Below are 27,510 nucleotides of genomic sequence, written 5' to 3'. Positions count from 1 at the left end.
GACATTCTCATTGTTGCAGGAAGAGGCAGAACCCGCCCCCAGGTCCGCCCACGCCGAAATTTAGAGCACCGCCTCTTCGGATAGCCAGTCAGAGCCCCAGAAACCTCCTGACGCCGAAAATCCACAGCGTGAATTCAGGATCCCGACAGACCAGCGAATGTTGCTCTTGGTGCAACGTAGAATTAACTTAGGTTTTCTTTTCCTCAGCCTCCGTCAGATACCCTCTGCTCTTAAAGCACCCTTAACCAAGTGTTCTCCGTGTTCCACTCCAAATCTATAATCTCGTTTCCTGCTTCCCTACTTAGGGTTGTAGTTACGTCAAGGACCCAGAAAGCCCAGTTTACCGGTCACCACCCCCAACAGAGGCCCTCCTCATCGATCACAATGCGCCTGTTGAGCCTTCACCGCTCTGCCTCCCAGGCCTTGGAGAGGGAGCAGGTGCAATATTCCATCGTGATTGAGAGATTACACCCTACGAGCCAGGCCAACGGGGTTTAGGATCTGAATCCACCACTTACCACATGTGTCCTTGCCAAATAATAGCCCTTAGAGTTGTAAAGGTTAGAGTCCTATATGTAAGTGTATATATGTATATATATGTGTATAGAGTCCTTTATGTAAACACAGAAGTGGTACTCAATAATAACATATATTGAGCATTTCCTGTGTGTCACTGGGCCAAATGTCTTATCCCCATTTGACATGGGTTCAGAGAGGATAAGTCACACTGAATATGCAGTGGTACCACAACTCAAATTGAGATCTCGTTCCAAAGTCCATGGTTTTAACCACTTAACCTATACTACTGTTATTATTGCTACTGTTTTGTTGCTGTTGATTTTTTTCAAGATTTAATCTCTTACTACTCTCATCCAGTAGTTCCTAGATAATTCTGCTGGGAGGCAGGGAGCGGGGCTAGGTGTTGAGCCTCAGGGAAGAACAAAGGCCAGAATTTTTTCCTCGAGAGTAGAGCCTACCCTTACTTAACCTGATTCCTCCTTAGTCCTGTCTACCCCATGGACAGGGACTCAGGAGGCCTTGAGGTGACCTTAGTAAAACATTAAAAATTGCTCAGGCCAAAATTCTGGAGTCATAACCTTCTCTCTTTATATCAAACTTACATCTAAATTTATGGACTCTACCTTCAAAACACTTACCATCTCTACTGCTCTCACCCTGGTCCTGTGCACCATTGTCTCACCCAGGAGCATCACAGCAGCCTCCTTCCTGTCTCCCTGCTCTCCCTCCCCAGTGTCTGTTCCCCACAGGCAGCCAGAGGGAACCTATGAACTCTTAGGTCACATCCATCCCATATTTGGAGTCTTCCTGTAGTTCTCTCTCATTCACAGGGTGAACACCAAAGTCTATGCTTGCAGGGCCCCACAGATAGGTCCTTATCTCCTAAGTACTGCCCTCCTTCCTTTCTCTCCTCCAGACACTCTAGCTCCCTTGATGTCTCTCAGATTTACCAGACATGCTCCCCGCTCAGGGCGTTTCACCTACTCTTCCCTTTACTTGCAAAGCTCTTCCCACAGGCATCTACAGGATTCCCTCAGGGTTTTATTCAAATGGTCTTCAGTGTGGCCTAATCTGACCACCCTGGCTAAAATGGACTTCATCGTTCATCTCTACTTTTTCTTTATGGTACATACTTTTAATGTTATTTGTCTCCTTCACTATAAAGTTCATAAGCAACTTGTGGGAAGTTATTTTTGTGTTCTGTTCACTGCTTTATCTACAGAGCCTAGAACAAGGCTTGGCATATAATGGGTGTTCAGTAAATGTACTTGATGGAATGAATAAACTCAGCCGGAAGGCCTGCTTGGGACTAAAGGATGTGAAGGAGAAGGCAATTAGGAAGGAGGCTGGTTTGGGGCCTCAGGGGCCTATGGACAGCAGAATTCATGGGGCAACAGGTCCCAGGAAATAGCTGTATAGAGAGGTCTGAGTCCCAAGATGAGTGGATGGGGGCACATCAATACAAATAAAGAACAGAAGCTGGCCCTGGCGGGTGTGGCTCAGTGGATTATGTGCCAGCCTGCGAAGCAATGGGTCACAGTTTCAATTCCCAGTCAGGGCACATGCCTGGGCTGCAGGTCAGGTCCCCAGTAGTGGGTGAGCAAGAGGCAACCGCACATTGATGTTTCTCTCCCACTCTTCCTCCCTTCCCCTTCCCAAAGATATACAAAATCTTAAAAAAATAAAAAAAAGCACAGGCTGAGTCTTTGTCAAAGATATTTCTTGGAGCGAATATCTCATGCCCCCTCCCCCAATGACAAGGCTGGGTCTTTGGCTCCCCCACTACTTCAAATTGAGGTCACAGACTTGCTTGGAATCAAGATCAGGAAGAAAAATGTCAGGGTGCCTCTTCTAGTCTGGGGGCCATGTACCCAACCCAAGAGGCAAGCAGCTGGGAAATTGGGCCTGGGGGCTCCAGGGTCTGAGGTCTTCCTGGATCCCAGGGTCCACCCTCCATTCCCCCAGATTTTGGGGTGATGAAGAGAATTCATGGATCAGAGGTGGGTATCATCAGGGAACAGGACTGGGAGACCTGGGAGAGGTGGTGCTGGGGGAACCTTACCCCAGCCCCCACCACTTCATCTGCGGATCTCACAGCACCTTACAGCACTCTGGTCCCGTCCCACCCTTCCCCAAAACGAGGTAGGTTAAGAATGGAGCTTCCCCCGCCCACCACAGAAGGAGACTGAGACACCGAGAAGGAAATGGGAACCCAGGGTGCTCCAGCCCCCCGTCCCTCTGCCCTCAGCTCTCATGAGTCTGACAATGATGAGAGCTGGACAGAAGGGATGGGGGGACATCCCTTTGTTCTCATCTCTCCCAGGGCCTTGTAGGGAGAGCTGAATCTCACAGGTTTCAGATGTAATATTAAACATATAAAGGAAGTGACAGAATGCTCTATCCATTCCTCTGGCCCCCTTGACATATCCCTTGAAGCTCCACAAGCCCACCCAAGTCTGGGTAATAAAGGCAACTGCATGTTTTCAGATGCTTGGGACCAGATGCATGTCCTAAGCCCATACAACACGAAGGCTGTCTTGCTCCAAGACTTTGATTCCTCCCCCTAACACATTCAGGACCTTAGATTTGAGGGACCCTGGAAGTTCTATTCCACTCAGGGAAAAGAGAGCATGGCATACCACTTCCCTTGAAGAGGGGTTTCAGAGGTCCATGAAACAAGGGCGGGAGGAGAGAGAATGCACATGTGTACACCAGCAGAGCCATAGCTAGTCCAAAATGTGCCTTTGTGCAACTTATAAAATTGGACACCTTTCACTAAGGGCACAACAGTGTGATGTGAATTCCAGCCCACTCACCACCTTGGCCCTGTGCCGTTAGCTAATGAACAACTTGCACAATCATCTAAGGCAATATTGGGTCCTAGAGATGGGAGTAGGGGAACTCAGTGGTCCTGGAATGCAACAGCATGAGCTTAAGAAGGTAGGGGTTTTTTCCCTAGGGTAAAGGGATACTTCTGTGGGATGCTGAGGACATGGGTGGGGCCCTTAAGATTAGAATTCCAGAATCTGTCATCTTGGGATCTCAGGGGCCTAAGGACAGCTGAGTTCAAGGGGCAGCAAGTCTCAGTGAATATCAGGCTAGAGGTTTGAGTCCCAAGAAATCAGATCTGAAGGTGCTAGGGTCCTGGGGCACCTCAGACCTGTCTCTGGTAGGGAGGGATCAAGGTCTTGGGTCAGGGATAATCCCAATGCCGTGTAGGCTTGAGCCCTGAATTTGAAAGGTCGGGGGCACCTTGGGATCTTGGATCCAGTGCTTCTAAAGAACCTTGGGGTCACTCAGGGACTGAGGACAAATGGGACAGAGGTCTGGGTTGCTGTGAACATCCCATCTTCTGGGAGCTGGGCTTCCACTTGTTAGGGGAATGAGGTTTTGTGGGTACAAAGAAGCCAAAGACTCCTGGACATTCTGGGACCTGAAATCCAAGTCCAAGAGGGCTATCTCAGAATTTGGGACCAGCATCTAGGGCCCTGAGGTGTTGGTGGCCATTGGTGGCCTTTGGTTCTAATCTGAAAGCACTAGGCACCTCAGCGTCCTCTAGATAAGACCCAAAAGCTCCTGGGAACACTGGCTGGTTGGGGGAGTTAGGTCTAAAGTGGTCTTTGATCCCTGGCTCCCAGAGCATCTTGGAGTCTGATGTCTGGATGTGGGGGTGTTCTGAGATGGGTCTCCAAGTCATTTTGGTCAGAGAACATCTGTTTGAGCATATCCAAGGACCCAGGTCATCTTAAGAGGGCTCAGTATCTTTGGCGTCCTCGGGCTACAAGAATACCTCAGATATGGGTGCCTCAGGTTTTAGGTGAGTATTCAGGGACCATTTGGAGTGCTTCTAGGTCCTGTGATCTCAAGATCTGGGAGTAATTCCATATAGGCAGGGTCAGGTATTGGCAACTCCTAATTCTGGGACTGTAATCTGTGGGTTGTCAGGATTCAGGGCCCTGCTTCTGTCAGGGATCCGTGTGCTCCCAAGCCTGCCTGATGTGTAGAGCTAGGGGATGCCCGGAGTCTCCTCAGTCTAGGCCATCGGGGGAGGGGGACAGCGGGATGAGGACGCCAGAACTCAGGATGCCTGGGACCTCTTGGGCAGACAGCCCAATGAAGGTGGGCCTGGGATCCATCAGTTTAAACTCGAGCTCCAAGTTCTGGGTGTGCGTAGGTGTGGGTTTGGGATCCGAATGGAGTCCGGGGTCCTGGACCCTCGACTTTGGGTCCGCGTTCTGGAGACCGGACCCACCAGGCCATCCTCACCGCGTGGCCTCCTCGTGGCGACCTCCGCAGCCGGCACAGCCGCATCGGGCCGCAACCCAGTGGCAGGCGCGCAGGGGTGCGTAGCAGCAGAGGCAGGGCACGGCCAGGGAGAGTGCGGCCAGCGCAGCCCAGCGCGCAGCGGGGCGTGGGTGGCCCGGCTCGCAGGCGCAAGGGTCCGAGAAGTCGCCCTCGGCGTCAGACAGGCAGTGGTAGAGCAAGCTTTCTGCGCACCACAGGCAGCTGAGACGGCGCACCAGCAAGCGACCTGGGTCTGGCGCCTCCGCGCAGCGGCCACCACGCCCATCTGCCCGGCGGCGGAAGAGCGCACGGCAGTGCACACAGCGTGCCGCCTCCTCGGCTTCCGGGGAGGCCTTGGCCGGCGCTGGGGGCACAGTCTCTGTGAGAGGAGCGGGCAGGGCGGCTGGGGGCCCCTGGGCTGCACCCCTCAACACGCCAGTTTTGGCAAAGCGTACAACGCAGGTGGACAGGGGCAGGGACGCAGGGAGCCCTGTGCGCCGATAATCCTCATAGCCGTGGCCTCCCCAGCCAGGGCCCCCTGCCCCGCTGAGGGGCTCTGAGTGTTCCGGAATCTCTGTGAACGGTAAGAGCGGAGGGTAACTCTGTGGGATGAAGGGACAGGAGAACCCGTTAGCGGGGTCTGTGATTCCCCCCACATCGCACCACAACCCCAGTCCACCCCAGTCTCAGTAAACCCGAGAATCCAAAGACCCTGCCACAGGCTTCATTCATGCGAGAATGACTTCCAAACCCCTAGCTCTCTCCTCTCCCAGGGACAGGGGAAATCTAGGGACAGATAGAAGAATCCAGGCAACAAGAATCTTAAAGACCCAGTAGTCCAGGGCCCAGTCCCGTCCTCCCTTGAAATGCGAGAGTTTCAGCCCCTAGGCTCCTCTAGGCTCAGATCGAGTTCTGACACCAACGAGGTATCTCTTCCTTTTATCCCCTTGGATGCCAAGCCCCACCCTGCCCTCAACCTCATAAATTAAGCAGTCCAAAAGAACTTCACTGAGTACCAGCAACCTCCTAATATACTAAGAAGAATTCATTGTCCAAGTCGTCTCCCAAATCCCTCTGGAATTCAGAACTACCCAAAATCTCCAGGAGCGCAGGAGGCAAGGGAAGTTGTCACCCACCCCTTCAGGGAACCCAGACCTCCAGGCTCCCTCCCCACCCCCCACCCATTAACGTAGGCCTGTCATCCCTTAGGGTGTTCGCAGCTTCTCCCCTCTCCGAAGCCTCAGTTCCCGCCTACTTCGGGACTCTGACCCCAAGGGGAGCCCCAGACTTCCGCAGGGGGTCGGAAGGCACACCTGAGCAGAGGAGCTTCGGTGCTGGGGGGACGTGGCCGGCCCAAAGCCAGAAGCTGACTCCACCACGAACCTGGGGGCCGCAGCTGCAGCGGTGGTGGGAGGTGTCTCCTGGCGGCTGTGACTTGAGGAGGAGTCGCTGTCCACGTGGGACTGGAGGAGATTGGCGGCCTCAGAACCAGACCAGCACAGCACAGCACAGCCCAGCCGATGCCCTCACATAGACCCCCTCCCATTTCATGTGAGGGCTCTAGGGCCAGACAGGCCTGGATTCAAACCCCAGTTCTGCCTCTGACTGTGTGGCCTCCGGCAAGTGAGCTCATTTCTTTGAGCCTCAGTTTCCTCCTCTGTAAAATGGGGATCATAATGTCTATTCATAAGGCTGTGGTTAGGACCCACTGTAAGGGCATAACATATCCCTGAAGATTAGGAAGAGCTGGAAATGGTTATTGTTATTATTATTATTTGACCCACCCCCTTCTTATCTGCTCAGCTCACCAACCTACAGAACATCAAATCATCCCTATCCCTTCTCAGAATCCCTCTCCCTTGGCCAGTCAGCTGCCTTCCTGCCTCATGCCTGCTACTACACCTTTACTGGGGCAGATTCACTCACCTGGAATGTGTTCCTTCCCATCCATACCAAGCTCTGTCCTGTACAAGCTCAAATACCACTCCTCAGACCCTCGGTTTCCTTTCTGTAACTTGGGACTCATTCCTACCTCATCCGTTTACTATCTTCAATAGCCATTCATTGAGCACTGACGACATGCCAGGCTCACAAAGGCTATTGTGAGGATGTGAGATGGAGCATGGAAGGCATGGCGTTTTTCCCGAGTAAGTGCTTAATAATCGAGAACTGTCTATGTGACTTTTGTAGACCCACCTGTATCTCCCATTACCCTGGGAGTCCCCCTGGTCTGCCCAGGGAACCAGTTTTGTTCCTCAGTGTTCTCAGGCAACTCCCACTGTTCCCTGCAAGTGCCAAATTGCATCGGACATTCTGTGCATTTATTGATTCAAGAAATTCATTCAACACATCTTTACTGAACACTTACTGTATACCTGCCAGCCCTGTTTTAAGCCTTGGAGATGCAGCAAGCAAGTAACAAAAGATCCTTGACCTCCAGGAGCTGATATTCTAGCATGGGAGAATGACAGTAAAACTAATAGATAAGAAAATTGTCTAGTAGGAAAGAAAATAAGGAAAATACCTTAGAAGCTGGGAAAAAATTAAAACAGGATAAGGAGCATTAGGAGATTGCAATTTTAAACAAGTTCCTCAGGGAGGTCCTCACTGAACAGGTGACATGTGTGTAAAGCCCTGAAAGACAGGGTATAAGGGAATGAGCCATGTGGACATTTAGGGGAAGAGTATTCCAAGACAGAAGGACCAACCAGTGCAAAGGCTCTGAGGTAGTAATGAGCCTGCCCTTCTGGAGTAACAGTGAGGACGTCAGTGAGGCAGAAGCAGAGTAAGGAAGAGCGAGAATAGAAGGGGGACAAAAGGTGTGGGATTTTATGTACCACTGTAAGGACTTAGTCCTTACAAAGTGAGATGGAGCCCTGGCAGGTTCTGAGTGGGGAATGGCCATGATCTGACTTAGATGTCGCTAGGGTTGCTCTGGCTGTGTTTGGGAAGAGGAAGTAAGAAATGGGGTTGGGGGTAGGGGGAGTTGACAATGAGAAGCTGGTGTGATGGTCTAGTTGGGAGATGAGGTTGTGCAGTTACCAGGTTGGAGACAGAGTCTGATCATTTTGAAAGTGAAGCCAATATTTGCTGACAGATTAGATAAGGGGCATAAAAGAAGAGAAGAATCAAGGATGACTCCAAGGTTTGTATCTGGAGAAATTAAAAGGATGGACTTGTCATTAACTTGTTTATCCATTTACTTTAAAAAAAAAAAGATTTTATTTTTGTATTTTAAGAGAGAGGAGAAGGGAGGGAGAAAGAAAGGACGAGAAACATCAAAGTGCGGGAAGATAACATCCATTGGTAGCCTTTCACATGCCCCCAGCTGGGGACCTGGGCCACAACCCAGGCATGTGCCCTGACTGAGAATCAAACCAGTGACCCTTTTGATTTACTGGCCAGAACTCAATCCATTGAGCCACACCAGCCAGGGCAATTTACTTTTTAATATTTATTCATTTTTGCAGCTTATCTTTCTTTAATTTTTTTTTCTCCCTTTCCATGCTAGAAGAGAAGCTCCATGAGGAAAGCGACTTTGTTTTGTTCACTGATGTATCCCCACTGCCTAAAACACTACTTACTGAAGGCACTCAATAAATACCCTTGAATATGAATATGTGAATGTGTTCTATCATGATAGAACAGAAACTAGAATAACTGGGATTAAATTGACCTGATAGTTTGGGCACAAATTTCTGTTCCCAGCATGTGGTATGGTGCTTGATACACAGCAGGTGCTCAAAAATGTTTGTAGAATAGAAATAAACCCCTGCCATTCCAGCAGAGCTGGTCCTGAAGACTCACCGTCAGAGGGCAGGGGGTCTCAGCGGTGTCCTGGGAAGGGGAAGAGGAAGAGGAGGAGGAGGAGGGGGTGAGTGAGCCTGGGGCAGGGAGAGAGGCAGAGAGTGAGTTATGCAGACCCCAGCTTCTCCCACACCTCCGCCCCAGCCCCCAGTGCTAACCCCCTGCACCACTAACCTTGACCCAGTGCCGCCAGTGCAGCCAGCAGGCTCTTCTGGAACTCGTCAGCCTCTGCAGGACTCTGAAATGTCAGCCCAAACTTGCAGTCACCCAGGCTCCAGTGATGAAAGATGGGGTTCACCTTGTTGTACACCAAGCCTGGCCTCAGGGTACACTCCAAGGTGGTCTGAGGGGCAGGAGGGACACAGGTTAGACACCTCCATCCAGCCATGCCTGGGACTTCACCTCTAGCCCTCCTGCATACCCCAGCATCCCATAAACCTCATTTCTCAATCCTAGGTGTACCCCTGAACCCTGACCAATACCACTCCCCAATTTTATTGAGTACATATCTCATTCTCCAATATTTCCCACAAACTCCTTGATCCCTATGTTTTCCAATAGTTCCCACCGCTGATATTCCAGTAGGAATCCCAAATCTTACTAAATGCCTCAAAAAATTAATTCGCCCTCTTTTGATAACCCAATGTTCCACCTTCTGACTCAACAGTACTCCCCAAACTTTATTAAACACCTTGAAATATTACTGTTAATCCCCTTTCAGTGCCCCAATAGTCTCCCAAAATGCTAGTTCCCAAATTCTTATCAAACTCCCACAGGTTTCCCTACATATGCTTGACACCCTAGATGTTCTCTCATATTCCTGCCCAACATCATTATATTGCTTCACATCATTTCAAATCCCCCTGCACTGTTCCTTCTGACCCCTGCTCTGAAGTTCAACTTTTCCCCCAAGACTCTGCAAATGATCCTGATCTTTCTACTACACTCCTAGCTGAAACTTCAACACTGCCTTCCAAATCGTGCCAGACAGCCCAGAATATTCCTGCTGAGCCCAAATATAGGATTGTAAACCCTATTTGACATTTTCAGATGGTCCTCCACCAAATGCTTCCATATACTTAGGGTAGACAGGGGCCAAGAATATATGGCCTCTTGGTGAGGATCTCTGAACAAGATGGACCCATGAGAGGGTTCTAGGCAGAGAAGGGACATGATCTGAGTCAGATGTTAGCAGAGCCCCTGTAGAACACACTGAGGTAGGGGAGGGAGCAGGGCAAAGAGGTTGCTCTAACAGTCGCATGGATGATGGCAGTGGACAGCACCTTCTTAAAACTGCAAATGTTCCTGAAACTCCCAACCCTTATCGATAGGACAGATATTCACTTTTAAACTTCATCCCACACCCAGGTTTGATTCCCACCTGGAGATGGCTTGACCTCACCTTTGCACTCCCAGCCCCATTTCCCTATTTCCCCATGCCCCCACCCTACTCCCACACCCCAAGGTGGCTCACTTTCTGGTCCCGGAGTCGCTCCCCGTGGATGACGTAGTGCCCCTGGCGGGCCCCCCCCTCGGGCCTGGCCCCTCGGACTCGACATACGCTCACCTGACTGAGGCCCCCGCCCCCCACAGGCAGCCAGCCCCCACTGGCGTCATCTCGGGCCATCACCACAGCTCGGACCCGAACCATGTACCTGGAGGTGAGGGGACAGGGCATGGTCAGTGAGTTCCAATCCTGTTCTCCCATTCAGTGTTCCCCTGGCCCATCTCCCCTCACCGCTTCTCACGTCTGGATCCACTGCAACCTTCACCACTGATACTCAGCTTACCTTCCATTCCTACCTCCCCCCCGCCCCCCCCCGCCCCATTCCCTTCTTCCAGCATGGCTTCTTTCTTCCTCATGCCATCTCTTTTCTCTCATGCCTGCCTTTTCCATATCTACCTTTTCTCTCCATACCCCTTTCTTCCTTCTCCCCATCTTTCCCACCCATCCCTCACAACCTTGGTTTCCCACTTTCCTTCTCCTTCCTGCTCATCCCCTATCAATCTCATCTCCGTCTCCGTTCTCTCCTCTCCTCATACCCACAACCCCACCCATCCATTCCCCTCACAGCTGGGTGCCTGCGCATATGTATTTTCTCAGAGCCCATCAATTCAGCTCCAGTCCCCCCTACTCTGCCTCCGCACCCTGCCGCCCAGGCCACTGGCTGGGCGAGAGACCCAGGCTCTCTTCCCCCCCACTCCTTCCCGGATTTATGAATGAGACCGGATGCAAAGCTCACTGAGTCACCCAGCAACGGGAGATGGTCAGGGAGAGAATCAGAAATGGCCAGAGAGAGGCCGAAAAGGATGTGAACGCAGGGGAACCTAGAAACCGGGTATCGAGACTCATCCAGAGAGCATTTCATTCACAAAATACCAAACCTGCTCCCTCAGGCCTCAGCTGAGGGAAGGCAAAGCAAAGAGATTGACGGGGGAGGGGGAGGTTTGATCCCTCCTCCTCCCCGCCCCAGCATCCTTCAAAACCATTTTACCCCGCCCCCAGCTGAGGAGAAGTAGCCCTCTACCCAGTAATCCAGATCGTCGTCCAGCCCCTCACTAACGCCTATCGCAGGGACCCAGGCGTCCCAGACTTAAGGGCCCACGAAGCGAGCTCTAGCCTTTTCCTCCACTTGCAGGCTGCCAGGTTTCCCCAGTCGTTCAGTAGGGTAAGGGGCGGCTGCAGCGCCCCCAGCCCCCTTTTCTCAATGGGATGGGATTTTGTGAATGAGCAGTCACGTGACTCTGCTTCCTTTGTCCGCCCGCCTCCCTCGACAACAGGTGAAGCTCAGAAAAAGGGCAGGGGTCCCCCTCAGGGCCTAGCTGGGATAGGACGCTGGGATTTCTGGATGCCCTACGCTCCCCACGTTTCCCGCGGGGGAGTGGTTCCCACAGTTCCTCAAAGGTGGGGGTCCTGTACTGAATTTTATGAATGGAGCGTCCTGGGAGGAAGTCCAGGCCCCCCAAATGGAGACTGGTACCCCAAATGGCTGCCGTGTAGTTTAGGGGCCCCCACCCCCTTGCCCTTCCAGCCGGGATCTGGGGAGCACCCGGGTGGGCAGGAGGCGCAACGCGGTCCAGTCCGCCCCCAAACCAGTACAGATCTGTCAGCCCCCGCCCACTCGACCCCCTCGGCACCTGCCTGGGAGGCTCCGGCCGGGCTCCGAGCTGCGGCGATGTGGCCTCCTCCTCCTCCTCCTCCCGTTCGCTCAGGCTACCTCGCTGGCTCCAGCAGCGCTAGAGACGGGCTCCAGGAGCCGGGGCGAAGGGGAGGGAGGGGGAGCGTGGAAGATGGGTAGGGGGGAGGGGGCGGCTTGGGGGAGGTGTAAACGCAAGGCGGGCGTACTTGCCCGCTGGGTCCTAGCGCCCGGCACCGTCTCCAAAGAACAGCCCCCCAGTCCCCATTTTCTCAGGTTCCAGAAAGGATCCCCTACTTTTCCACCCATCCGCGCCATTGGTCCCCGAGGATGTGGGGGGAAGGGGTCCGGGACTTTGCCTGGTCTCAGTGTTATACAGAGGCGAGGGACTACACTTTGGGTTCTAAATTGAAGGAGCTAAGTGCCTGCCAAGGTTCGAAAAGGGTGGGGCGAGCAGGGAGCATTCGCAAGGGGGCGGAGTCAGAGGGCCCAAGAAGGGAGAGGTTGAGGGCGCCAAAGGCAGGACAAGTGAATGCGTCATGGAGGGGGCGGGCCCACGGTGGATGGGCCTTCCGGGTGGGCGGAAAAGGAAAAGGTTTTGGGAGTTTAGAAGTAAATTGTTTTATGGGTCGGGCGCTAGAGATCCAAGAGGGAGGAGCTACGTAGCAGTGTTCCTAATGGGCGGGGCATTGGGAAAGAGACTAACGGAGGGGCGGAGCATTGAAAAGGGGAGGAGCGAAGGAAAATGTTCTAAAGGGGTGGGGCTTAGAACCTCGAGGCTTGGGAGCGACTAAGGAGACGTACGAGTATTTCGAAGGGATATCCAGGTTCGTAAGGGGCCGAACTCACGCTGTCTGACTGGAGGGCGTGTCCTCGAGGCCGGAGGCGGGGCCTAGATCTCTGGGTCCGCCCTCGCTGCTTCGCCCACTTGCCTTCACCCGCACCCCCGTTCTTTTCGGTTATTTTCTGCTACGGCCGTTCCCCGCCCTGCCCTGGGCCCAGGGAGACGCTATCTGAACTTTGGTGGGCAGGAGGAATCGGTGAGTGGGAGCATCTGGGGGAAGGAGGAGCCAAGGGCGGAGCTTGGGGACAGGGGTGTGGCTTGATGTTGACGCCTGCAGGGGAAGAGAAGTTTGAGTGAGGCCTGAAGATCTGGCGCTATCTGGGACGAAGGCGGGCCTGAAATAATCCAGAGAGAGATCAGAGGGTTAGAGGTGAAGGCTACTGGTAATTTGTTAGGCGAAGGCAGGGCTAGACCTGGGTAGGTGTGGACGAGGCCCTATTCCCTGACAATCGGGGGCGGGACCAGAGAGTAGGGTGGGGTTAGAGTGGAAGAGAAGCTTGAACTCCTCTATCCAGCGTGCTGTGGCTCGCGTGACAAGAAAGCAGGCAAGACCTGTGTCTTGGAGACCTGGGACGTGGCCAAAGTGTAGATGTGATCTGAGGGACCAGCCAGGGGGTTAGGGAAGGAACCTTAGTAAACTAAGGGGATGGAGCCCGTGTCTGAACAGCAGCTGTATGGGGCAACGGGGAAGAAGGCGTGAACGTGGAGAGTCAGTGAACGCGAATGCGGCTAGAGACTGGTGCCTGAGTGGATTTTGGAGGACAGGGACGGACCGGTAGGACTAAGTACAGCCAGCCATATCGGGTGCCCGCAGACCTGGCAGCCTGACTGGCGTTAGTTTTTCTGATCGCAGTCCCCGACCTCCGTCAGAAATGGGGAACGTGCAGTCGGAGCCGTCCGCGGGCGGGGGCTCCCGAAAAGAGCAGGCCTCGGACCGCTCCTCAGACTCCCGCCGGAAGCCCTTGGCTGAGCCCGAGGTGACCCCCTCCTCCCCTGCCAGACGCCTGGCTCGCGGGCTGGGCGTCTGGTTTCCTGGCAGCTCAGCGCCCCCGGGACTCCTGGTACCCCCGGAGCCCCAGGCCTCACCCTCGCCCCTGCCCCTGACCTTAGAACTGCCCTCGCCCGTGACGCCCCCTTCAGAGGAGGTGGCTGTGGCTGCAGCTGCAGTTGCGGCCCCCACACCACCCCCGCCCCCCGCGGGGACCCTGCTGCCCGCGCAGTCTAAGTGGAGAAAACCCACGGGCACTCCGGTGCCCCGGATACGCGGTCTGCTGGAGGCAAGCCATCGCGGCCAGGGTGACCCTCCGAGCCTCCGCCCGCTGCCGCCACCGGCCCTGCCACGAACCGAAGAGGACCCAGACCTTGTCTCAAGGGCCCCATCCCCGACTTCGCCACCCTTGGAGCCGCGAAAGCCGCCACCTTTCGATCGACAGCCCTCGGACAGCAGAATCAGCCCTCCTCTGGCCACACCCTCCGAACCCCCCACAGAAGGCCAGGTCGGGCGCGGCAGTGAGTGCCGAACTGCCAGCGGCACGTGCGGAGGGGCGCCTCCCCAAGCAGGGGACGGCGAAATGGCCCAGCCTCTGGCCTCGGAGTCCGGCTTGAATCTGCTGTGTCAAGTCACCTTCAAGTCGGAGCCTCCTTTGCCCCCGGCAGCAACGTCGAGTTCCTTAGTCGCCAAAGTCTCGCTCGCGGGCGGCGGAGGCAGGGGGCTCTTCGCTGCCGCCTCAGGCACCATCTCTTATGCCGAGGTCCTGAAGCAAGGGCCCCTGGCTCCCGGGGCCGCCCGTCCCCCGGGAGAGGTTCCTCAAGGGACCCAGGAAGCGGAGGGTGGTAATGGAGACGGCGAGGGGTGCTCTGGGCCCCCCTCTGCGCCTGCATCCTACGCCCGGGCCCTTCCGCCACCACCTTACACCACCTTTCCAGGCTCAAAGCCAAAATTTGACTGGGTGAGTCCTCCAGATGGTCCTGAACGCCACTTCCGTTTCAACGGGACCAGTGGAGGCATCGGGGCCCCGAGACGGCGTGCAGCTGCTCTCTCAGGTCCTTGGGGGTCCACACCGCCTCCACCAGGGGAGATACACCCAGCTCCGGGGCCCCGGAGGCCCGCACCCTCCCTGCTGGCGCCTCCTATGTTCATCTTCCCGGCGCCCACCAATGGCGAACCTGCGCGCCCCGGGCCTCCTGGCTCACTGGAATTGCCGCCTCCGCCACCACCCACGCCACCACCCACGCCGCCTCCGGCGCCACCGCCCACACCGCAGCCACCAGTGCTCCAGCCTATGCTGCTCGCAGCGCTCACACCCACCCCAGGCTCAGGCCACTTGGAGTCCGCCTTGGACCCCACCCCGGCCCAAGCCCCAGTCCCAACCCCAGCTTCTAAGGCAAACCCATCGAAGCCTGCGCCACCGCCCATCAAAGCCCGCACTCGCAGAAACAAGGGCCCCCGTGCTGCCCGGTGCGCGACCCGTGAGAATGGCACCCCTGGAGAGGGTGCTCATGAACGGACTGCAGCTATCATGACTGACAGTGACGGCGGCGGGGCTCCTCCAATGGGGATGGCTACAACTGGTGCCCAGCGCCACTGGCCGCCCTTCCAGGTGCTTAACTCTTGTCCCTGCAAGTGTTATTGCCGCCACCAGCCACGCCATCGCCGCCTGCCACGAAACGTCTCTGCCTGGTGAGGAGGGGTCGGGGGTTGGGAGGGTATACCCCTCCTAAGTTCCCAACCCGACTTGGTGGATAGAGACCCATTCACCCCTTTCCCTCAGTATCTCTGGTGACCCTTGACCTTTTCCTTGGCTGCGTTTCAAACCCATCTGAGCTCCAAGAGGAAACACCTTGGCCCAGCCTTGTTATCTAGACATCCAAGCTGACCTCTGGCTCTCCCTTCCTTTGTTATCCTGGAGCCATCAGGGAGGAAAGGTTGTCCCAGCTGACACACTTCACAGCCTTGATTGGCAGTCCCTGAGAGCACCAAGAGGGACTGTATTCCAAGCCCTTCATGGATGGGAGGGGCAATGCCTGTCTTCTAAACCAACCGGATATGGATATAAATGCAGGACTCCAAAAGCAGCCTTTCAGACGTCCTACCCCTCCCTCCAGCCTATGGCAACTTCTGATTCTGGGACGCAAAGTTTTGACCACCAGAGGGCACTGATGCCCTGTCCTTGTGCTGTAGAGACTACTCGGGAGTCTTCTTCTAGGGGGGATAATTAATGCATCATCAAATTACCCACCACACTAAAATTTAGGATTTGTCACCAGTCTGTCTGACCCTGGCTCCTGAGAATTCTGAATCCCTAGGAGACCCTCTAGCCTGGACCCCTTGGAGCTCAGCTGGGGAGGGGAAGTAGAGAGGGGGAGGGAATGTTACACCAGCACCAACCCTTAGCCCACTTTCTACTTAATTCAGATATAGCTCTGCCCTAGACTGCCTATGGGATATTCAGACATGGTCCCTTATGCAGAGGGGGAAAATGAACACCCAAAAGAGTAAGGGCCTGACCACATAGCCAGACCCTGCTGACTCTACCTTCATTCTAGGCTGAGCACACCCACCAACCACCTGAGTGAGCCGTCCTGGGTTGCCACCATCAAGTTGGCTGGCTCCCTAGTAGCTGGGCTGGAGCACTTCGACTTGCAGGCTACACATTCCAACTGAGTGCAGTCTGTTCGATGGCCTCCACCTTCCCCTTCTTGACAATAAAATAACCAACCATTCAGATGCCTAGCTGTTTGTCAAGTCACCTGCTAAGGAATGAAGGAGTGAGGTAGGGCAGGACGGAAGTTTCCATGCAGGAACCACATCCTATACACAAGAGGTTGAACCTAGAGCAACAGTTAACAGAGGTTCCATTCACCAGCATCTAGACTGATGGGCCCCAGGGTGAGATAGTTTCATTACCCTTAATATCATCAGCCCCATTTTTGAGCTTACCTGGTGCTAAGCTCAAGGGTTCAATAAAAATCACTCTGGAAAGCAGGAGTGATCATTCCCATTTTACAGCTGAGGAAACTTGACTCTGGAAGACTTGAAAATCTCACAATTGGCTCAGCCAGATTTGGACTCTGCTTTAAACACCTCGAGAATTTCATGGCAGGAAACAAAGTCTGGGGGTGTGAAAAGTCATGTGTCACAGCACTGGCTCAGGGAGGGTGGAAACCAAGGCAAACCCATGCTTTTTGTCCCAAGAGGTCTCAAACTAGTAGCCCACAAATGGATTCCATCTTGCTTGGCACTGAAACAAAACTAGTTTAATTCATTGCAAACATTTTTAACTTTGTGATATTTCATCCCCTTTGCCAAAAAAAAACTCTGGTGTCTTGGCCTGGCCCTCCTGTTTCCATAGCTGGGTGTAACAGTCCCTCTACCCAGGGCCTGTGTTCCCTCAAGCCACCATTGGCTTGAAGTAGTTTGTTTGATACCTTGAGCAAAGGCCTCTGGACAGAGAGGGTAACCCTTGATGGCCCTCAAACTTGTGAGCTCTTCGGAGACAATGGCTTGCCTCCCCACCATTCCACCCTGGGAGACAAGGGTCTAGAAGACAGTCTATCCAGCTTTATTGAAGGAAACCCTACACCACAACTGCTTCAATAATGCAAGCCCCGCCCCGCCCCAGTGCCTGTTGGGCTCAGACGATCATCTCCAGCTGTCGGGCGTACTCGATGACCTGTTTAGCCAGTTCTGTAGAGGGGATGGTAGTATCTTCTGGCTTCTGCTGCTGGCTGGCAAAGCTGTAGTAGTTGTTGAGGCCTAGAACCCACCCTCGCTGCAGAAAGGGAGGAATGAGAGATGGGTGGGGTGATCACATAGGCTCCCTCACCACCCCACAGAGCCAGCATTTACCCATGTAGGCCCTGGCTTTGTTTCCTCACCAACTCTACGTGCATAACTCTACGCAAGTAACTTCACCTCTCTGTGCCTTAGTTTCTCCATGTCTGAGACCAGGCCAAATCACTCTCCTTTCCAGGTCTGCTATGAGAATTTAATCAACACCTATAAAGTGCTGAGAACGATGCTTGGTTCAGACTAAACAATCACTAAGTATCAGTTGTCCCCATCACTTTCAATTCCACTTCTTCCAGCCTGGTCTTGACCCTCCTCAGTCACTAGGGTCACTGCACTTCATGCACCAGCATGTCTGGGGCACTGCTCCTGCACAAATACCCCAGACCAAATGAAGCAAAGTCATGTGGGGAAAAAGCTAAAAACTCCAAGGAATTTGGATAAGGACAACAGCCAACAGGTGCCAAGTATCCACCTCCACCTGTGCTCAGTGTTGTGCTAAGCTCATCCCACATGTTAAAACTCTAGCTCCACTCTACAGAGAGGTAAACTGAAGCTCAGAGAAGTTCCGCGGCTTGCCTGAGGTCACAGCTGGATTTTTAAGCCTAGGCAATCTTGCTCCAATGTCCCCCTAGGCTACCCTCTACCCTCAATGCTATCAATGAGTGCACCCGTTGGCCCCATAACCCCTTGCACCCTAGCCACCTTCTTTGCATAGTCTGTCATCTTTTTGGGTGTGTTGAAGAAGAGGATCCGGGTGGCCTCAGTGAAGAGGATTTTCTCATAGGCCTTCTCAATGCATCCAGCAATCTCATCTCTAGGGAAAGAATGAAGTTCTCACTAATGAGTACATACAGCATTTCAAGTCTTGTCCCCCCTGGTCTCACATGCAAGAGCTCTGACCATTCAGTTCAGCACTGACTACTGGAATACCTTTGTTACCTGTCCTGTTTAAACAATGGAGGCTGAGAGAGAGAGGGAGAAGCCTGACCAGAGTTGCAAGCCAGGGCCACATCCCAGTCTCGCTGGCTTCTGGACGCAAACTCTGAATCCCACTCCCAGCCACGAGGACTTCAAGGCATCTGAAAGCCAGCCTGGGACTCCCGTGAACACGGTCCCTTTACATAATACCACCCCACAGAAGGGTGCTGTATTCCATTTCTAGATCCAATCCCAAAGGGGTTCCTTGCACCCCTGCCAAGAGGCAACAAAATCAACACTGTGTAGAAAAACAACAAGGCATGGAGTCACTGAAATGGAAAAAGGGGGTAGCTCTGGGGAAGAAATGACAGGGAGAATGCATCAGTTTCTGAGGTATTTTTTTCTCTTCAGACAAGTAGTAAGTATGTGGGCATTCATTTTTTACTCCCTGTTAATTTTGGAGTCAAAATATTTCATAATTAAAAATAACCTAAACCCACCCTGGCTGGTGTGGCTCAGTGGATTGAGCGCTGGCCCGAGAACCAAAGGGTCACCAGTTCAATTCCCAGTCAGGGCACATGCCTGGGTTGCAGGCCAGCAGGAGATGCACAAGAGACAACCACACATTGATGTTACTCTCCCTCTCTTCCCTCTCTCTAAAAATAAATCAATAAATCCTAAAAAAAAAAAAAAATTAGTCCCCCTCCCGTCCCTGCAAACCCACAAAACTATTCTCCTTGCTCCCACCACTTCTCTGGGCTTGGCTCTGCCACCCAAGGAATAAAAATCCATCTCCATGTGGCCTCTGCCACCACCTGGACAACCTTTTACTCCTCAAGGGACTTTTAAATGTCATGCCCACTTGTCTGTGTGATGTCACTTGTCCACAGAGAAACCTGAGAGGCTAGCAGAACTTGAGGGCCCCATTGTAAAGAAAGGGAAATTAAGTAAGGGCTCCACAGTTTAGGTAATCTGAGGTGAGGTCACATGGAGCACTTCTAAGAGAGGCAGCATGGTCCTATTTGCTGAGCAGTATCAGGGTTGCTGAATCCATGCTCTGTGTCTGACACATGTGAGTACACGCATAAACAGCCCAGAGCGAGATGATGGCTGTTTTCCACAATCTCATAACTGGTTCCAGTTCATAGAAAAGAAAACCTGATTATGCCCAGCCCCCCCAGATCACAACTGGGCAGAATGGGATTCAACTAAGGGCTGCCTGACTCCAGATTCTGAGCTTTCTGAACCCCAGAGGGCTCTTGTTCCCCACGCACCTGATAGTATCAAGCAGGATGTCAATGAAGAAAGTATAGCTCTCAGCAGGGATGTTGCCTTTGGCCAGGAACACCTTGTTGTAGCTGCCCTCCATTAGGTACTGCAGAGACCAGAGGGATAGGGAAGATTAGAGGATGAAATAGAGGCAGCCCACCGACTGAGGCTTTACCATACTCCCAGTGCCTCCATAAGCCCCACTCTGCTAGAATACCCATTCCCTGTGCAGAATGCACACCTGCTCTACAGGAAGCCCTCCCTGGTTTACTTAAACACACACTCGGAGCCTGCCCTGGGCTGGGATGTAATCATTTAACCTATACTCTCAATCACAGGAGGGAGACAGAGCTGGATGCGGGGCAAACCCATTCCTCCTTTGCCCAAGCTGTGCTGCCTGCCTTAACTGTCCTCTCTCCCACTCTCCCCACAGTCAAAATCCTCCAAAGAGACCTCAGCTTTAGGAACTACTTCCTAACCTGGGGTACTAAGGCTCTTTCCTAACCCTGCTGACCTTGTTCTAGACACTATCCTCTTTGCTACTCCTCCACCACACCAGCCATGTTTCTGCCTTGGGACCTTTGGTCAGGCTGCTCCGCTACCTGGACCACTGTTCCCACAGATGTCTTTGTGGTTGGGGTCTTCACCCCTCAAATCTCTCTCAAATTTTACCTTTTTAACAAGGCTTCCCTAACCACCCTTATTAAAAATTTACCCCTGCTCCTGACTCTCCACCCTCCTTCCTGCTTTATTCTGCGCCATATCACTTAACATCTGAAAGATCATACAGATTACTTAATCCTTTTTTGTCTGCTTCCTCACCTGAATGTCATGCTCCCAAAATTTCATGTTTTGTTCACTGTACAGTCTGAAAACCACAGTACCTGACACATGGCTGGGGCTCAATACTTGTTGGACAAATAAGCACATGAGTCCATGGGCTAAAAGATGAGTGAATCCTACCCACTCCTCCAGGAAACCCTCCCTAATGCCTCTCACTGCACCGCCCCCTTCAGCCAAGCCCCCCCTTCTCTTTCTCCAGACTCACTTGCTCAAGGGACACAGGATGCTTGATGTATACATTGGTCTGGATGTCCTTGGCAGGCAGCCGCTCCAACTCGGTGTGGAACTCAGCCACCCGGTTCTGAGACAGCAGGAAGAGGAGGTTAAGGCCCAAGAGCTGGTGCATGTATGCTGACTCAGGGAGCTGCTCCCTGTGAACCAGGGAGAGGGAACCAAGGTAAGAAGGACTTAAGTACCTACTGAGCCTCCCACTCCAGGTTCCAGGGACCCTGATGACTATCCCATGCTGTCTCCTTGGAGAGGTAGAGTCCTGGGTTTTCAGATGAAACTGATGTTCAGAGAGGTACAAAGAAGTCACAAGTCATATGGGCCCAAGCGAATGACTTCACTTCAGTAAAGTAACTCAGCCTTGGTTTCCCCAACTGTAAAATGGGTGTCTCCACAGTATCCAAATCACAGAGATGAGTTAAATAAATAAGGGTTATGTGAATTAAATGACTTAACCTAGATAAAGTGATTAGAACAGTAGCTGGCCCAAATAAATACTATATATGTTAGCTATGATTATGATATTAATCATAGCCCTTATGATTAATAATCACCCTTATTTTAAGGGGAAAAGTAAGGTCTACGGAGGTAATGTCATTTGCCCAGCACCACATAATCAGGAATTGGCAAAATCAGTTTCAAACTCAGGTTTGTCTGACTTCTGATGTCAAATTCTCAATCATTAATCCATCCAGGCACCACTGAATTATAAAACCATTCAGTTTTATATTCAACACGTATCTATTGAGTCCATGCCTGGGCCCAGCCCCTTTCTAGAGAAAGCTGGGACATAGCAGTGACCAAGACCCCTCTGCCTTTAGGAGGCTCACAGACCGGCAGAAGAGACAGGCCTGCGATGGTGGAGGCACAGGCAGAGGGATCAGCAATGAGACGGGGGCAGCTAGGGAGAGACCTGATACAGAACTGGAGGGCCATGGGAAAGAGCTTGGCCTGGAATCTGAGGGCTATGGAGAGTCATGGTAGGTTCTAAGCTGTGTATCAACATGGTCAAATTTTAGAATCACGAAGATTCTACTGGCTACCTTGGTGGGGAGCAGGGGGATGATCTAAAGGGTCAAGGCTGGGGCCAGGGCAGATGAGATGTGATGGTGGCTACAACTGAGGAATGGAAATGCAGTGTGGAAATGTGGAAAGGGAGACAGATAGGAGGTCAACAGAGACTCAGGACTTCCAGGCCCGCCCCTGCAGCCTCTGGGGATGGAGCTAGGCAAAGGGGAAGTTTCCAGACTAGAGCACCTGGAATCAAAGAGCTGCCATGTAAACCACAACCCCTCCCCACAACCTGATCAGGGGCAGAATCCATCCTCACTTGTAATCGAAGTAGTAGCATTTCAGCTGGGCCATGTAGCGCTCAAAGGAGGGGATGTCCTTGCGTAAGATACTCCACTGGGCCCCAATCTCCAGTATGTCACCTGTGGGTGACAGGGTAGGTTCTCATGAGGTGACTGAGTCCCTCTCCTGACAACCACTGCTACCATTTCTGCCACAATCCCCTAAAGCATCACCCTCTACCAAATCCAGTAACACTCACGGGCCAGAATGAGCTGCTGTTTGGTCAGTTTGGTCCCTGTGGTTGGCAAGAAGTTGAGCTCCAGCAGAACCAGCTGACAAGACGGAGTGGAAAAGAAAGAAGAAAGGAAATTGGCTGGGACTTCAAGTAATGATTACTTACTTTTTCTAGGCCTTGGTTTTCCAACCTAGAAAATAGAGCTTATCATCATTCCTTACTCATAGGTTGTTATGAGCATTAAAGGAGTTAGCCCTCATAAAGCACTGTGAGTACTCATTCAGGATTACCTCATACTACAATTATTAATAGCCCCACTGGGGAAACAGAAGACAAAAATCCATGCCCAACCGAATGGAATCAAGAGGACAGGGGGACAATAACACCCTCAGTTCTTGGCAGACTTTACCCATTACTCCCCCCAACCCCAAATCCACACCAGGGAGGGAGGAATGCTGACTTCCCCGTATTGTCCAGCCCACACCTCACTTCTTATCTGACACTGCCCCCTCAGCAACTTGGTCCAGCCCACAGTATTTGCACTTTCCCAAACACTTGGTCTGAAACACCCTGAACCCTATTCTAGTTCTGTACTATAAAATTTTGGGGGGTAGGTTTAGTCCAGCCTTCAAAACTTGGCTGACTTCCCACGCCCCACAAATGCATCCCTAAGCCTCAAATCTCTGAGACACAAACTTGGTCTGGTCTAGACCATACACCCCATTACCGCAGCCTTCTTCTTTCATCACCCTATCCGGTCCTCATTCCCCGCTTAAGTCTTGTCCAGAACCCGCCACCAGAAAAACTCCAACATCCCATCTTGCCATTCCAGCCAGTTAGGCCTCTAAGCATCAAAATTTTGACCTCTCACTCTTTTGTGCTAAAACACTCTTTCAAACACCCCCCAGCCCCCGCCCACCTTGGGCCCGCATTTGGTCGGTGCCAGGCCCCTCTCACTTCTTCACCGTTCGACGTCCGCACTGTGGCTGTTCCGAATCCTTCACCCTATTGGATCTTAGTTTGATCAGCACCGCGGTCTGCTCCGCGGGCCAGAACTCGGCTCGGTCTAGAACCCTCGTAACGCCCTCGGCCACCCATACCTTGAGACGGCCCAGCTCTTCGCCGCACTTGCTGAGATTGGGGCTTTTACGGTTCCATTCGCCCTTGAGCTGCTCGTACATGCCGGCCGCAGCCTGTAGGACCGCGCCCGAGGCCGCCGATGGTCCAGAGTTGGAGGAACCCACAGCCCCGTTTAACGCTGCAGCCGCCATCTTCCGTGATGCGGCAAACCGCCACCGGACTCAGGGCAGCGACGTCTACCGACAGTTTTCCGGAAGAGGTGGGGCCCAAGCCTGGGGGCGAGGTTACGGCTGCTCGTCTCCGCCCGCCGAGCTTAACGCTGAGTGGCTCTCGGGGAGGTGCCCTCAGAGCTCAGCCCTTAATAAGCGTGTCAGTCAGAGCTTCGCGGACACTCTCTCCCAAGGTGGTGGTCGGAAGCTGCTTCCTGCCGTAAGTGAAAATGGCTGCGATTGCAACGCTTTCTCACGTGGGGTAATCAATACGACTACCCTGGCTTCAGCCTGGGCTTTGTGGCGGCTGCGTTTCTATCTTGGAAGTCCCAACTTCATGGCAGCCTCTCAAGCCAAGAGGTGGCAGTGGTGGAGCCATTTGGAAAGCTGTGTTATTCTTTCCATTTTATAAACAGGCTTTTACAGGCTGGGTAACCTTCCAAAAGACTAACAGCTGAAACTTGAACCTAGGACTTTCTCTAGTCTCTTAGAGCATCCTTCCACATTTTTTTCTCAGTTTGGGCACATATGCACAAAAGTTTACAGAAATCAACCAGTCTTATGACTATAAATGCTTCATATGTGGATTCTCAATTTTTCTCCTACTTCTGATTCCTCCATATACGAGGTCTGTCCAGAAGGTATCTAACCATATAATACGAAAAATAGAGACATTTATTGAAGAAGATACAAAAAAAAAAAAAAACATTGTACATAGGACAATGACATCTCAGTCCCCTTCAAAGTAGGCACCTTGGGACCTCACACAATTCTCCAAATCGCCACCAGCTGCCCTGTTATATTTTTCCGAATCTCATCAGTGGTCTGAAATGGCTTCCCTTTGAAAGGTGATTTTAGTTTCAGGAAAAGCCAGAAGTTGCAGGCTGCCAAATCTGAACCATAGGGGGACTGAATCACTTGGGAGATTTGATATTTCGCCAAAAATTCTGCAGGAGCCATGATGCTAAATGGCCATGATGCATGATGTAAAGTAAGTAGTGTCTTTTTAAAAGGTTTGTAAACAAAAACTGGATCTAATGATACATATGTTCTAAAAGCAATATGCTTTTTAGCAATATAATTAAAGGCATCTTTGGAGATCAATGAACATATACCTGACACCATTAAAAAACTGGCTACAACTTATGGTCAAGATGGTGGCATAGGTAAACACAGCTCACCTCCTTGCACAACCTCATCAAAATTACAACTAAAATATAAAACAATCATCACTCAAACTATCAGAAATCAAGTTGAATGGAAGTCTGACAATTACGGAATTAAAGAAACCACATCCATCCATCCTGGTATGAGGGGTAGAGATGCAGAACAGGCTGGTCCCACACCCACATGTGTTGGATAAAAATTAGGACAACTGTAATAACATAATGAATAAAATATAATTCTAAAAAATTTTGGAGGGATATCTAAGGAACAAGGAGTCCCAGCCCCATAGCAGGCCCCAGTGCCAGGAAAATGACTCCCCATAACTTGTGGCTGCAAAAACCAGTGGGGATTGAATTGGTGGAAGAAACTTCTGGAGTCCCAAGCAGTTTCTCTTAAAGAACTCACAAATAGACACTCAGACTCACTCCCTCTGAACTCCAGCACTGGGGTAGCAGCTTCAAAGGTACCAGTGGCATTCAGGAAGGAACTGAAGTATCTGGCATCAAGGCAGGAGCTGGGAGACAGCTTTCCCCCACACAGAAAGGTGAGCAGAGACCATTGTCCCTTTTCTGAGCCCTCCCTCCACAGAGCTGCAGGGCCAGCAGGTGGGTACCATATCGAAGACTCCATCAACCTGACTAACACAGTTTGCCCCACCCTGGAGATCTCCTGAGTCTCTGTCCCTCTCAACTTATGGGCCCACTCAAAATGTTAAGGGAATTTTCCATATGAATGGCTGGTCTTGGCTCATCCCTCACAATTTCATATATCCTATCAAATAAGCAAGAGTTGGCCTCAGTGAGCCCCTAGTACCCTTACCTCTTACTGAGTGATCCCAGTCCCAGCACTAGCAGCAGCAAGCATAGATTCACAGCTTGGCTTCACTTGGAATCTCCACACTCAGCACAAGCAGCAGCCATCTCAGATTGCTTTATAGCTCAGGCAGGGTGGCCCCAGTCAGAACAAAAGTGGGGCAGATCTTGGTCTCCATCACCTGGGAAACCCCAGGGCCTGTGCAACCAGCAAACAGCTACAGACCACATCAGAGCACCACCACATTGCACCTGCATATCTGATCCTCCACAAAGGGTGGAAGTTGGTGGTCAGTGTCAGAACCAGTCCTTGCAGCTGACTGACCTGGGTAAATACCTCCCATTGACCTGCTAACAGCAAACAAAGTTCAACTACTAGAGGAGAGTGTACTCAGCCCATACAAAGGGTGCGCTTCAAGTATCCAGCTTGGGTGATAGGGGAGTCTGTGCCAATGGACCCTACAGAACACCTACTACATTTGTATAGGCTACTGAGCCAGGGAGCCAGGGCAGCCTTACCTAATACATAGAAACAAACACAGGGAGGCTGCCAAAATGAGGAGACAAAGAAACATGACCCAGCCCTGTGGACTGAGTGCCGACCTGCAAACTAAAGGGTTGCTGGTTCGATTCCCAGTCAGGGCACAAGCCTGGGTTGTGGACCAGGTCCCCAGTAGGGGTCGCACAAGGGGCAACCACATATTGATGTTTCTCTCCTTCCCTTCTCCTCTCTCTGAAAATAAATAAATAAAATAAAATAAAAAGAAAGAAACATGGTCCAAATGATAGAACAGATCAAAAATCCATAAAAAGAACTAAACAAAATGGAGATATGCAATCTGTCAGATGCAGAGGTCAAAACACTGGTTATAAGGATGCTCAAGAAACTTAGTGAAGACCTCAGCAGCATAAAAAAGACCTATTCTAGAAACAAAGGATACATTAATTGAAATAAAGAACAAGGTATAGGGAAAACAACAGTAGAGTAGATGGAGCTGAGAATCAAATCAATTATTTGGAACTTAAGGAAGCAAAAAATAACCAATCAGAACAACAAGAATAAAAAAGAATAAAAAAATAAGGATAGTATAACAGCTTCTGGGACAACTTCAAGCATTCCTACATTTGCACCACAGGAGTGCCAAAATGAGAAGAGAAAGAGCAAGAAATTGGAAATCTATTTGAAAAAATAATGAAAGAATACTTCCCTAATTTGATGAAGGAAATAGATATGCAAGTCCAAGAAGCACAGAGTCCCAAATAAGATGGATGCAAAGAGACTCTCTACAAGACACATCATAATTAAAAGGCCAAAGGTTAAAAATAAAGACAGAATTTTAAAAGCAGCAAGAGAAAAGCAGTTAGGCACCTACAGGGGAGTTCCCATAAGACTATCTCTGATTTCTCCAAAGAAACTTTGCAGGATAGAAAGAATTGGCAAGAAATACTCAAAGTCATGAAAAGGAGGGACCTACAGCCAAGATAAAGAGGTACCCAGACAAGAAAAAAACTAAAGGAGTTCATCATCACCAAATCATTATTATATGAAATGTTAAAGGGACTTATTTAAGAAAAAGAAGATCAAAATTATGAACAATAAAATGACAATAAATATGTATCTATCAACAACTGAATCTAAAAAACAAACTAAGCAAACAAGAAGAACATAGACAGAATCATGGATATGGAGAGCAATTTGATGGTTGCCAGATGGATGGGTGTGTGGGGGAAGGTGTGAAGAGATGAAGGGATTAAGAAGTACAAATGGAAAAAAAAAGAAGTATAGATGGGTAGTATTAGAATAGCCATGGGGATGTAAAGTACAGTATAGGAAATGGAGTAGCTAAAGGACTTACATGCATGATCCATAGACATGAACAATGGTGCAGGGATTGCCTGAGGGGACTTGGGGGGTACGGGGGAGGGGGCAAAGGGAGAAAAGTTGGGACAACCATTAATAGCATAATCAATAAAATATATAAAAAATAAATCACTTTAAAAAATAAAACACTGGCTGCATAATATTTCATAGTATGAATACACCAAATTCATGTAATGTTTCCATGTTGATAG

The 27,510-nt window shown here is 51.4% G+C and overlaps 3 protein-coding genes across 3 annotated transcripts; 1 reads left to right on the top strand and 2 right to left on the bottom strand.

Annotated features, from left to right (window-relative positions):
* Positions 1–4,679: 4,679 nt before the first annotated feature.
* On the bottom strand, positions 4,680–10,261 carry SPRED3 (sprouty related EVH1 domain containing 3). Its single transcript, XM_054588901.1, has 5 exons — positions 10,085–10,261; positions 8,785–8,953; positions 8,611–8,687; positions 6,117–6,266; positions 4,680–5,405 (listed from the first exon to the last, which is right to left on the bottom strand). The coding sequence occupies exons 1-5, from the start codon at positions 10,259–10,261 to the stop codon at positions 4,782–4,784; spliced, it is 1,197 nt and encodes a 398-aa protein (XP_054444876.1). The 3' UTR covers positions 4,680–4,781.
* A 3,187-nt stretch (positions 10,262–13,448) lies between these two features.
* On the top strand, positions 13,449–16,255 carry GGN (gametogenetin). Its single transcript, XM_054588900.1, has 2 exons — positions 13,449–15,271; positions 16,138–16,255. Exons 1-2 carry the CDS (start codon positions 13,464–13,466, stop codon positions 16,253–16,255), a joined length of 1,926 nt encoding a protein of 641 aa, XP_054444875.1. The 5' UTR covers positions 13,449–13,463.
* Positions 16,256–16,878: 623 nt separating this feature from the next.
* PSMD8 (proteasome 26S subunit, non-ATPase 8) lies at positions 16,879–23,480 on the bottom strand. The gene is made up of 7 exons (XM_054589106.1): positions 23,270–23,480; positions 22,194–22,266; positions 21,972–22,074; positions 20,619–20,784; positions 19,576–19,676; positions 18,086–18,197; positions 16,879–17,363 (listed from the first exon to the last, which is right to left on the bottom strand). Exons 1-7 carry the CDS (start codon positions 23,438–23,440, stop codon positions 17,226–17,228), a joined length of 864 nt encoding a protein of 287 aa, XP_054445081.1. The 5' UTR covers positions 23,441–23,480; the 3' UTR covers positions 16,879–17,225.
* Between the last annotated feature and the right edge of the window lie 4,030 nt (positions 23,481–27,510).

Source organism: Pteronotus mesoamericanus, unplaced genomic scaffold (genome assembly GCF_021234165.1).
Source record: "Pteronotus mesoamericanus isolate MK-2021 breed Mesoamerican mustached bat unplaced genomic scaffold, CSHL_Meso_final scaffold_165, whole genome shotgun sequence".
Lineage (NCBI taxonomy): Eukaryota > Metazoa > Chordata > Mammalia > Chiroptera > Mormoopidae > Pteronotus > Pteronotus mesoamericanus.
This window is presented reverse-complemented; position numbering and strand designations above follow the sequence as displayed.